An 11,733-nucleotide genomic window follows, 5' to 3' on the forward strand; every position below is an offset into this window, starting at 1 on the left:
CGTCTGTCTCTCTCTGTCTCAGCGTGTGGATGGGGTGACCCGTCTGTCTCTCTGTCTCAGCGTGTGGATGCGGTAGCCTGTCTGTCTCTCTCTGTCTCAGCGTGTGGATGCAGTGACCCGTCTGTCTCTCTGTCTCTGCGTGTGGATGCGGTGACCCGTCTGTCTCTCTCTGTCTCGGCGTGTGGATGCGGTGACCCGTCTGTCTCTCTGTCTCTGCGTGTGGAATGCGGTGGCCCGTCTGTCTCTCTGTCTCGGCGTGTGGATGCGGTGACCCGTCTGTCTCTCTGTCTCGGCGTGTGAATACGGTGACCCGTCTGTCTCTCTGTCTCGGCGTGTGGATGCGGTGACCCGTCTGTCTCTCTGTCTCGGCGTGTGAATACGGTGACCCGTCTGTCTCTCTGTCTCGGCGTGTGGAATGCGGTGGCCCGTCTGTCTCTCTGTCTCGGCGTGTGGATGGGGTGACCCGTCTGTCTCTCTCTGTCTCGGCGTGTGGATGCGGTGACCCGTCTGTCTCTCTGTCTCGGCGTGTGGAATGCGGTGGCCCGTCTGTCTCTCTCTGTCTCGGCGTGTGGATGCGGTGACCCGTCTGTCTCTCTGTCTCGGCTGTGGATGCGGTGACCCGTCTGTCTCTCTCTGTCTCGGCGTGTGGATGCGGTGACCCGTCTGTCTCTCTGTCTCGGCTGTGGATGCGGTGACCCGTCTCTCTGTCTCGGCTGTGGATGCGGTGACCCGTCTGTCTCTCTGTCTCGGCTGTGGATGCGGTGACCCGTCTGTCTCTCTGTCTCGGCTGTGGATGCGGTGACCCGTCTGTCTCTCTGTCTCAGCGTATGGATGCAGTGACCTGTCTGTCTCTCTGTCTCGGCGTGTGGATGCAGTGGCCCGTCTGTCTCTCTCAGAGCTGCTTGCTCAGCTTGCGGACCTGTCTCTCTTTGGCCTCGAAGGCGGCCTTGGTGTCCAGCAGCTGGTCGATGTTGCGGCGGATCTGCACCATGTCCACCTGCGCGCGGGCGCACTGCTCCTGCAGCTCCGCCCCCTCCCGCCGCAGGGCCTCCGTTGCCGCGGCGACCTCCTCGCTCTGCCCCCGGCAACGCGCCTTCAGAGCCTCGGCTTCAGCCAGGAGGGTCTCCACGCTGCGCACCACGGACTCCATCTGGTCCCGGGACATCGCGAGCACCCAGAGGGAGCAGACTGCAACACGGACAGTACCGCTGTGAACGACACTGCAACACATACACAGCACTGCAACACACACAGCACTGCACACACTGCAACACGGACAGTACCGCTGTGAACGACACTGCAACACACACAGCACTGCACACACTGCACACGCTGCAACACATACACAGCACTGCACACACTGCAACACATACACAGCACTGCAACACACACAGCACTGCACACACTGCACACACTGCAACACACACACAGCACTGCACACACTGCAACACACACAGCACTGCAACACAGACACAGCACTGCACACACTGCAGCACAGACACTGCAACACACACAGCACTGCAACACGGACACAGCACTGCGCACACTGCAACACAGACACAGCACTGCACACACTGCAACACACACACAGCACTGCAACACAGACAGTACCGCTGTGAACGACACTGCAACACACACACAGCACTGCACACACTGCAACACAGACACTGCAACACACACAGCACTGCAACACGGACACAGCACTGCACACACTGCAACACATACACAGCACTGCACACACTGCAACACATACACAGCACTGCACACACTGCACACACTGCAACACACACACAGCACTGCACACACTGCAACACAGACACTGCAACACACACAGCACTGCAACACGGACACAGCACTGCACACACTGCAACACATACACAGCACTGCACACACTGCACACACTGCAACACACACACAGCACTGCACACACTGCAACACAGACACTGCAACACACACAGCACTGCAACACGGACACAGCACTGCACACACTGCAACACATACACAGCACTGCAACACGGACAGTACCGCTGTGAACGACACTGCAACACACACAGCACTGCACACACTGCAACACACTGCAACACAGACACAGCACTGCACACACTGCAACACATACACAGCACTGCGCACACTGCACACACTGCAACACGGACAGTACCGCTGTGAACGACACTGCAACACGGACACAGCACTGCACGCACTGCACACACTGCAACACAGACACTGCAACACACACAGCACTGCAACACGGACACAGCACTGCGCACACTGCAACGGACACAGCACTGCACACACTGCAACACACACAGCACTGCAACACAGACAGAACACTGCACACACTGCAACACAGACAGAACACTGCACACACTGCAACACAGACACAGCACTGCGCACACTGCACACACTGCATCACGGACAGTACCGCTGTGAACGACACTGCAACACGGACACAGCACTGCACGCACTGCACACACTGCAACACAGACACTGCAACACACACAGCACTGCAACACGGACACAGCACTGCGCACACTGCAACATGGACACAGCACTGCACACACTGCAACACACACAGCACTGCAACACAGACACAGCACTGCACACACTGCAACACAGACAGAACACTGCACACACTGCAACACAGACAGAACACTGCACACACTGCAACACAGACACAGCACTGCACACACTGCAACACACACAGCACTGCAACACAGACACAGCACTGCACACACTGCAACACAGACACAGCACTGCAACACAGACAGAACACTGCACACACTGCAACACAGACACAACACTGCACACACTGCAACACGGACACAGCACTGCAACACAGACAGAACACTGCACACACTACAACACACACAACACTGCACACACTGCAACACAGACACAGCACTGCTGTGATTGACACTGCGCCACCGCAACACAAACAGCACGCAAAACTGCACACACTGCAACACAAACACAGCACTGCACGCACTGCAACACAAACGGCACTGCTGTGAACGGCACTGCAACACAAACGGAGCACACAGCCCTGAGCCCAGCCGGGCAGAAAAGCGTCCGCGATGGGGGGGGGGGGGCCCTGAGCTTTTTGGGGGTGCTGGCCGGATCAGGGCTCCCCAGGATCAGGTCAGATCCCCCACCCCCACCCCAACTTGCCCTGCTGCTGCACTGACAGTCGGCAGATCCTCTTAGGACAGGAGGCTGGAGACAGCCGATTACTGGGCTAATAATAGGCCCCGCAGGGTTATCCTCTCACACTGCCACGCGCTACACAACATCGCGGTTTCTGAAGAGCCGCTTCGGAGGATGTGATCGTACCTGGACAGCCGGCTGCCAGGCGCCGGGCGTGGGGTGATGTCGGAGAACTGCTGGCAGTGCCCTGTGTGCGCGAGAGTTTCTCTCCTCTGACCCGGCCGCCCCTGTCTGCCTCCGCTCCTCCCAGAGCTGTTGTCAATTTCTCGTTTCACTCCAGGTTTCGGCTGGCGCCTCCCTCCGCGCAGAGAGTGGTGTGCAGTCTGAACTCTCTCTCGCTCCCCTCTCCCTCCTGTCTCCCTCTCACTCCTCCCTCCTTCTCTCTCCTCCCTCCTGTCTCTCACTCCTCCCTCCTGTCTCTCTCTCACTCCTCCCTCCTATCTCCCTCTCACTCCTCCCTCCTTCTCTCTCCCTCCTGTCTCTCTCTCACTCCTCCCTCCTGTCTCTCTCTCACTCCTCCCTCCTTCTCTCTCCCTCCTGTCTCTCTCTCACTCCTCCCTCCTTCTCTCTCTCCTGTCTCTCTCTCCTTCTGTCTCTTCTGTGCCTGTCCTCTCTAGGCAGCCTGTGTCCAGGCTGTGATCACTAAGCCTGTCCTCTCTGGGCAGCCGGGTCTGCCTGTGTCCAGTGTGTGTGTCCAGGCTGTGGTCACTGAGCCTGTCCTCTCTGGGCAGCCGGGTCTGCCTGTGTCCAGTGTGTGTGTCCAGGCTGTGGTCACTAAGCCTGTCCTCTCTGGGCAGCCAGGTCTGCCTGTGTCCAGTGTGTGTGTCCAGGCTGTGGTCACTGAGCCTGTCCTCTCTGGACAGCCAGGTCTGCCTGTGTCCAGTGTGTGTGTGTATGTCCAGGCTGTGGTCACTGAGCCTGTCCTCTCTGGAAAGCCAGGTCTGCCTGTGTCCATTGTGTGTGTCCAGGCTGTTGTCACTGAGCCTGTCCTCTCTGGACAGCCAGGTCTGTCTGTGTCCAGTGTGTGTGTGTGTCCAGGCTGTGGTCACTGAGCCTGTCCTCTCTGGGCAGCCAGGTCTGTCTGTGTCCAGTGTGTGTGTGTGTCCAGGCTGTGGTCACTGAGCCTGTCCTCTCTGGACAGGTGCAGGTGTAGCTATTGGAGTAACTCTCATTGACGTCTTTCCTCAGAATGTAAGGATTAACCTGCTGTGAACGGGCTCCACCGAATTCATCCCACTAAGTCTTATACATTCGCTTAAATCTCACCATGTAGCTCTCAGTTTGTGATCTGCTTAAAGAGAAACGGGAGACATATTTATATGCATTGTAATTAAAACTCTGTTATAAAAATTCGCTATTTTCATAGCGCCGAGGTTGAAAACTGACGGGAAAACCGCTCCGCGGCAGTCTTGTAGTTGTTAGATCTTACCGCTGGATGGCGGTATTGCATCACTTACAGCAGTCTCCACACAAGGACCGTTTCTCAGTGTCCTGCTGCGTTCAGCAGAGAGCACGCCCGTTCTAGGAGTGTGATGCTCTGCTTTGTGCACAGGGTGGGGTACACTCCGTCTGTTGGTGTTTGTGCCACCTCCTGTGTGTGCCGAGTGTTGTGCACAATTCTTTTCCTGTGACACAGCTGTACATTTCAACAATAATAATAAAACTTATATTTATAAGGGCGCTGTACATTATGAATAAAGTAAATAAGAGTAAATGAAGGAAAAAAAAACCCAAAAGGAGAAATATGGGGTTGTTCGTGTTGAAAAGCCTTTGAGTGGACAGCTGGCGTTATTTTGAAGTAGGAGCCTGTTTGTTCTGATAACATGGGCCCGTTTGGACTGAGGAAACTTTAAGCACAAGAACAGGAGGCGAAGGAAAGTGTAGGTGCCGATTTCTTGATTTGTTGTAACCGTTGAGAAAATGTCATCCAGAATGAGCAGAACTGATCTGCTCTCTCTGCTTTAAAGGGTAAAGACATCGGACTTCTGCCTTCATATGTCTGGTCTCTCTAGGACCGTCATCGGGGACACCCCCTTCATTACATCGGTGGGGGGCTCACCAATCCAGCCAACAGCCAGCCACAAACTGCTAAGTTTGCTCGGTCTCTTTCTGACAAGGTTCCCAAAGCTCATTCCTGGGATCCTCGGGTTTGCATCCATCCGGACTCCTGAGCTGTCTCACTGAATCCTTCATGAATATAAAAGTGCGATTCGTTAGACCCCGTTTAATTGATGTGTTTCAAAAAATTCTCACCGAGGCAGAGCTGGAAAAAAGTGAAAAAGGCCTGACTGGTCAACGATGGGGTCAGGGGTCAGGGGTCAGGGGTCAGGGGTCAGGGGCAGTGTTATTGAGGCTGTGGGGAAGGTGTTGGAATGTGTGTGAGAGATGGGCAATTATGTAGACCTCAAACATTCTGTTCTCCATTAGGCAAATCTGTGCCCGTTTTGGGGTGCAGGCGTATTCTCTGTGCGTGGGGGGGCGCGATTTAACTGTGTGTGTGTGTGGCGCTTATGGGCGTGGAACAGGGGAGAAAGCGTTCGATAACAATTAAAGGGAAAAGAAAAAAAAAAGACTCCGAAGTGGTTGAAGTCCCTCGTTGCTCAATTACCTCTTGAAAAACGATGCGCCTAACGAGGTGGAATTGGATCGGCGGACTGCAGGGAAATTCAATTAGTGGGCTCTGGCTAGCTTGAGGTCTCCCTCCTGCTGTCCTGAAGGCCAGACTGCAGCTGAGCAGGAGCATTCAACACACAGCTCTCTCCCTCCGTCACCCCCTGTCTCCCTCTCTCTCTTCCTCTCTCCCTCCGTCACCCCCCTCTCTCCCTCTCTCTCTTCCTCTCTCCCTCTGTCACCCCCTCTCTCAATTCAATTCAATTCAATTCAAGGTGCTTTATTAGCATGACCGATAGGTACAATCAGTGTTGCCAAAGCAAATAAAAATAATAAAATTAACATAGAACAAAACAAAAAATAGAAGTAAAATAAAATCTACAGACATGTTACAGACATTTACAACAAAGACATATTATATAATATCGACATATACTGTATTCGGCTGGAGCATTATTGGGAGACAGACTCACTGTTCCTCAGGCTGTGACAGGAGATCACATACTGGGCTGCCAGATCAACTGAGTTCCCTCCTCCCTCTCCCAGTAGGATTGGGACCTGTTGTGGTTTTGGCAGGTGTGGGAACTCTGGGATTAGATTTCTGAATTTCGGGAAGAATGTTTCTCTAATCCCAGAGTATCTGTATCAGTATAGTATCTGAAGAATGTTTCTCTCTCTCTCCCCCTCCCAGATTCAAACTGCAAGAGCTGTATGTATTGGCAGGACTGGTGATTTGCAGTGTTGACTGCAAAGTAACATTTGGGATAATGACATACAGTGTATTATTTAACGAGAGGCTCACTCTCTGCTCCTCCGGGCTGTGGCAGGAGATCACACGCTGGGCTGCAGTAGGACTGGGAGCTGTTCTGGAAGCTGGCAGGTGTGGGAATACTGGGATTTTATTCCTTTATCGGAAGAATGTTTGTCTGATCCCAGAGTGTTTCTCACGGTGCAGTAGGAAGCGCGTCTCTGTCTCTGCTGCTCCCTGGGCAGCCGGGTCTGCCTGTGTCCAGGCTGTGGTCACTGAGCCTGTCCTCTCTGTGCAGCTGGGTCTGCCTGTGTCCAGTGTGTGTGTGTCCAGGCTGTGGTCACTGAGCCTGTCCTCTCTGGGCAGCCAGGTCTGCCTGTGTCCAGTGTGTGTGTGTGTCCAGGCTGTGGTCACTGAGCCTGTCCTCTCTGGGCAGCCGGGTCTGCCTGTGTCCAGTGTGTGTGTGTCCAGGCTGTGGTCACTGAGCCTGTCCTCTCTGGGCAGCCAGGTCTGCCTGTGTCCAGTGTGTGTGTGTGTGTCCAGGCTGTGGTCACTGAGCCTGTCCTCTCTGGGCAGCCGGGTCTGCCTGTGTCCAGTGTCTGTGTGTGTCCAGGCTGTGGTCACTGAGCCTGTCCTCTCTGGGCAGCCGGGTCTGCCTGTGTCCAGTGTGTGTGTGTGTGTCCAGGCTGTGGTCACTGAGCCTGTCCTCTCTGGGCAGCCGGGTCTGCCTGTGTCCAGTGTGTGTGTGTGTGTGTCCAGGCTGTGGTCACTGAGCCTGTCCTCTCTGGGCAGCCGGGTCTGCCTGTGTCCAGTGTGTGTGTGTGTGTGTGTCCAGGCTGTGGTCACTGAGCCTGTCCTCTCTGGGCAGCCGGGTCTGCCTGTGTCCAGTGTGTGTGTGTGTGTCCAGGCTGTGGTCACTGAGCCTGTCCTCTCTGGGCAGCTGGGTCTGCCTGTGTCCAGTGTGTGTGTGTGTCCAGGCTGTGGTCACTGAGCCTGTCCTCTCTGGGCAGCCGGGTCTGCCTGTGTCCAGTGTGTGTGTGTGTCCAGGCTGTGGTCACTGAGCCTGTCCTCTCTGGGCAGCCGGGTCTGCCTGTGTCCAGTGTGTGTGTGTGTCCAGGCTGTGGTCACTGAGCCTGTCCTCTCTGGGCAGCCGGGTCTGCCTGTGTCCAGTGTGTGTGTCCGGGCTGTAGTCACTGAGCCTGTCCTCTCTGTGCAGCTGGGTCTGCCTGTGTCCAGTGTGTGTGTGTCCAGGCTGTGGTCACTGAGCCTGTCCTCTCTGGGCAGCCGGGTCTCCCTGTGTCCAGTGTGTGTGTGTGTGTGTGTGTGTGTGTGTGTGTGTGTGTCCAGGCTGTGGTCACTGAGCCTGTCCTCTCTGGGCAGTCAGGTCTGCCTGTGTCCAGTGTGTGTGTGTGTCCAGGCTGTGGTCACTGAGCCTGTCCTCTCTGGGCAGCCGGGTCTGCCTGTGTCCAGTGTGTGTCTGTGTGTGTCCAGGCTGTGGTCACTGAGCCTGTCCTCTCTGGGCAGCCGGGTCTGCCTGTGCCCAGTGTGTGTGTGTGTCCAGGCTGTGGTCACTGAGCCTGTCCTCTCTGGGCAGCCAGGTCTGCCTGTGTCCAGTGTGTGTGTGTGTGTCCAGGCTGTGGTCACTGAGCCTGTCCTCTCTGGGCAGCCGGGTCTGCCTGTGTCCAGTGTGTGTGTGTGTGTGTCCAGGCTGTGGTCACTGAGCCTGTCCTCTCTGGGCAGCCGGGTCTGCCTGTGTCCAGTGTGTGTGTGTGTGTGTGTCCAGGCTGTGGTCACTGAGCCTGTCCTCTCTGGGCAGCCGGGTCTGCCTGTGTCCAGTGTGTGTGTGTGTGTCCAGGCTGTGGTCACTGAGCCTGTCCTCTCTGGGCAGCTGGGTCTGCCTGTGTCCAGTGTGTGTGTGTGTCCAGGCTGTGGTCACTGAGCCTGTCCTCTCTGGGCAGCCAGGTCTGCCTGTGTCCAGGCTGTGGTCACTGAGCCTGTCCTCTCTGGGCAGCCGGGTCTGCCTGTGCCCAGTGTCCGCCTGGATCCCCCCAACCAACGTACCGCTTGTGCCTGCGCCCCGTTTCCTGGTGCTCGAAGGGGCGTCGTGTCTGCAGCACGTCCTCTGTGTGACACAGCAGACTGTGCTTCCTCTGCACTGCGGCCGCTGGTATTTATAGCCCGGGAGATGTATTATTCAGCACCGAGGCTCCATCAGCAGCGTGGGGGGAGAGGGAGCAGGGAGAGAGAGTCCCGAGCCTGAGCACGAGGTTCCTGGCAGTGACTGTGATATCGTGGGGGGGGCACTACATTAACTGATCAATACAGTCCTCCCCCTCCCCCTCTGCACTCTGCACCGGCTCTCTCCATCTCTCTCTCCCTCGATCCCTGCTGCCTCCCTCTTTCATGCAGGTGGAGCTTAGAAAACCAAGCACAGGCTCTTTAAACGGGGGGGGGGAATCAGCTGCCCAGCCATGTTGTTGAAGCCGATACCCTGGCTTCTCTCAAGACACAGCTGGAGGAGATCCTCCAGTCAGGACAGGGGGCGCTACTTTACACAGAGGGTGGTGGGGGTGGGGAATCAGCTGCCCAGCCACGTTGTTGAAGCTGATACCCTGGCTTTTCTCCAGATGCCACAGCCATTCTGCACCCGCAGCCCCACCTGGGAGACGCACAGTGCTCATTCTGCACCAGCAGCCCCCACCTGGGAGACGCACAGTGTTCATTCTGCACCAGCAGCCCCCACCTGGGAGACGTACAGCGCTCATTCTGCACCAGCAGCCCCCACCTGGGAGACGCACAGTGTTCATTCTGCACCAGCAGCCCCCACCTGGGAGACGCACAGTGCTCATTCTGCACCAGCAGCCCCCACCTGGGAGACACACAGTGCTCATTCTGCACCAGCAGCCCCCACCTGGGAGACGCACAGTGCTCATTCTGCACCAGCAGCCCCCACCTGGGAGACGCACAGTGCTCATTCTGCACCAGTGGCCCCCACCTGGGAGACGCACAGTGCTCATTCTGCACCAGCAGCCCCACCTGGGAGACGCACAGTGCTCATTCTGCACCAGCAGCCCCCACCTGGGAGACGCATTCTGCACCAGCAGCCCCCACCTGGGAGACGCTCCCCCCCCCCCCCCCACAGTACAATGACCAGAGAGAAGAGCCCTGTTTTACACAATATGATTTATTGACCCGACACCAGTACAGCTGAAAGCAGCGATGCTGTAAAGTATGGTGGGTTACATTGCACAACAAGTTAAGCTGCTGAGGTCAGGCATTTCTGCGCAGTGGCTCTGCTAAGGCCAGTCTCAAGTCCGCTTGTCCACTCACAGCTCCGTCGCTGACCGACTACAGCCAAAGCTACAGTCAGAGCTACACCTACAGCTACAGCCAAGGCTACAGTCAGAGATACAGCTACAACTACAGCCAAGGCTACAGTCAGAGCTACAGCTACAACTACAGCTACAGCCAAGGCTACAATCAGAGCTACAGCTACAGCCAAGGCTACATTCAGAGCTACAGCTACAGCCAAGGCTACATTCAGAGCTACAGCTACAGCTATAGCCAAGGCAACAGTCAGAGCTACACCTACAACTACAGCCAAGGCTACAGTCAGAGCTACAGCTACAACTACAGCCAAGGCTACAGGCAGAGCTACACCTACGACTTCAGCCAAGGCTACAGTCAGAGCTACAGCTACAACTACAGCCAAGGCGACAGTCAGAGGTACAGCTACAACTACAGCCAAGACTACAGGCAGAGCTACAACTACAGCCAAGGCTACAGTCAGAGCTACAGCTACAGCTACAGTCAAGGCTACAGGCAGAGCTACAGCTACAACTACAGCCAAGGCTACAGTCAGAGCTACAGCTACAGGTACAGCCAAGGCAACAGTCAGAGCTACAGCTACAGCTACAGCCAAGGCTACAGTCAGAGCTACAGCTACAGCTACAGCCAAGGCTACAGTTACAACAACAACTACAGCCAAGGCTACAGGCAGAGCTACAGCTACAGCTACAGCCAAGGCTAAAGGCAGAGCTACAGCTACAGCTACAGCCAAGGCTAAAGGCAGAGCTACAGCTACAGCCAAGGCTACAGTCAGAGCTACAGCTACAGCTACAGCCAAGGCTACAGTCAGAGCTACAGCTACAACTACAGCCAAGGCTACAGGCAGAGCTACAGCTACAGCCAAGGCTACAGGCAGAGCTACAGCTACAACTACAGCCAAGGCTACAGTCAGAGCTACAGCTACAGCTACAGCCAAGGCTACAGTCAGAGCTACAGCTACAGCTACAGCCAAGGCTACAGTCAGAGCTACAGCTACAGCTACAGCCAAGGCTACAGTCAGAGCTACAGCTACAACTACAGCCAAGGCTACAGGCAGAGCTACAGCTACAGCCAAGGCGACAGGCAGAGCTACAGCTACAGCTACAGCTACAGCCAAGGCTACAGTCAGAGCTACAGCTACAGCTACAGCTACAGCCAAGGCTACAGGCAGAGCTACAGCTACAGCCAAGGCTACAGTCAGAGCTACAGCTACAGCTACAGCCAAGGCTACAGGCAGAGCTACAGCTACAGCCAAGGCGACAGGCAGAGCTACAGCTAAGGCTACAGTCAGAGCTACAGCTACAGCCAAGGCTACAGGCAGAGCTACAGCTACAGCCAAGGCTACAGTCAGAGGTACAGCTACAGCTACAGCCAAGGCGACAGGTGAGTACACAGCCAAGGCCAGATGTATTTTGCAGTGCGATTCCAGCTGAGAGTCTGAAATTGAGCTTGTTTCAGGAGTGTGTGAGAGACTGGAGAGGCTCCTGAGTGATCGGTACTTCAGGAGTCTGCTTTCTCTTGGTACATTCTGGCCCGTGATTCAGAGCCGTTCTTGAACCGATTTGTTTTAACTTGTGTTTTGGTTTTTCCATTAATCGAGCCTTAAATGGATCCAGGCCTCACTGGCAAGACCACCCTGAATTTGCAGAGCTGGAGATGGGCACCCCTTTCTTATGTGGGGGGTGCGTACTAGGGAGGAAACTGGCAAGTTGGTGAGTGTGACCCCAAAACAGGGGCGTCTCCCTAAAATACTGGAGAGCAGCTGCTTTATCTAAAGTGGGGAAGAAGAGGAGAACAAGTCTTCTCCTCTGGGCCCTATTTTCCAGTTTTAGGTGTGGGGTGAA

General features: G+C 55.6%; 1 protein-coding gene across 1 annotated transcript; it reads right to left on the bottom strand.

The window, feature by feature from the left end:
* Positions 1 to 9,726: 9,726 nt before the first annotated feature.
* Positions 9,727 to 11,343, bottom strand: LOC138224076 (keratin-associated protein 5-4-like; the record flags this gene model as incomplete). Its single annotated transcript, XM_069180338.1, has 1 exon — positions 9,727 to 11,343. A coding segment is annotated over one exon (1,113 nt), but the record flags the coding sequence as incomplete, so codon positions are not given.
* Positions 11,344 to 11,733: the final 390 nt, after the last annotated feature.

Source organism: Lepisosteus oculatus, chromosome 18, assembly GCF_040954835.1.
Source record: "Lepisosteus oculatus isolate fLepOcu1 chromosome 18, fLepOcu1.hap2, whole genome shotgun sequence".
NCBI lineage: Eukaryota > Metazoa > Chordata > Actinopteri > Semionotiformes > Lepisosteidae > Lepisosteus > Lepisosteus oculatus.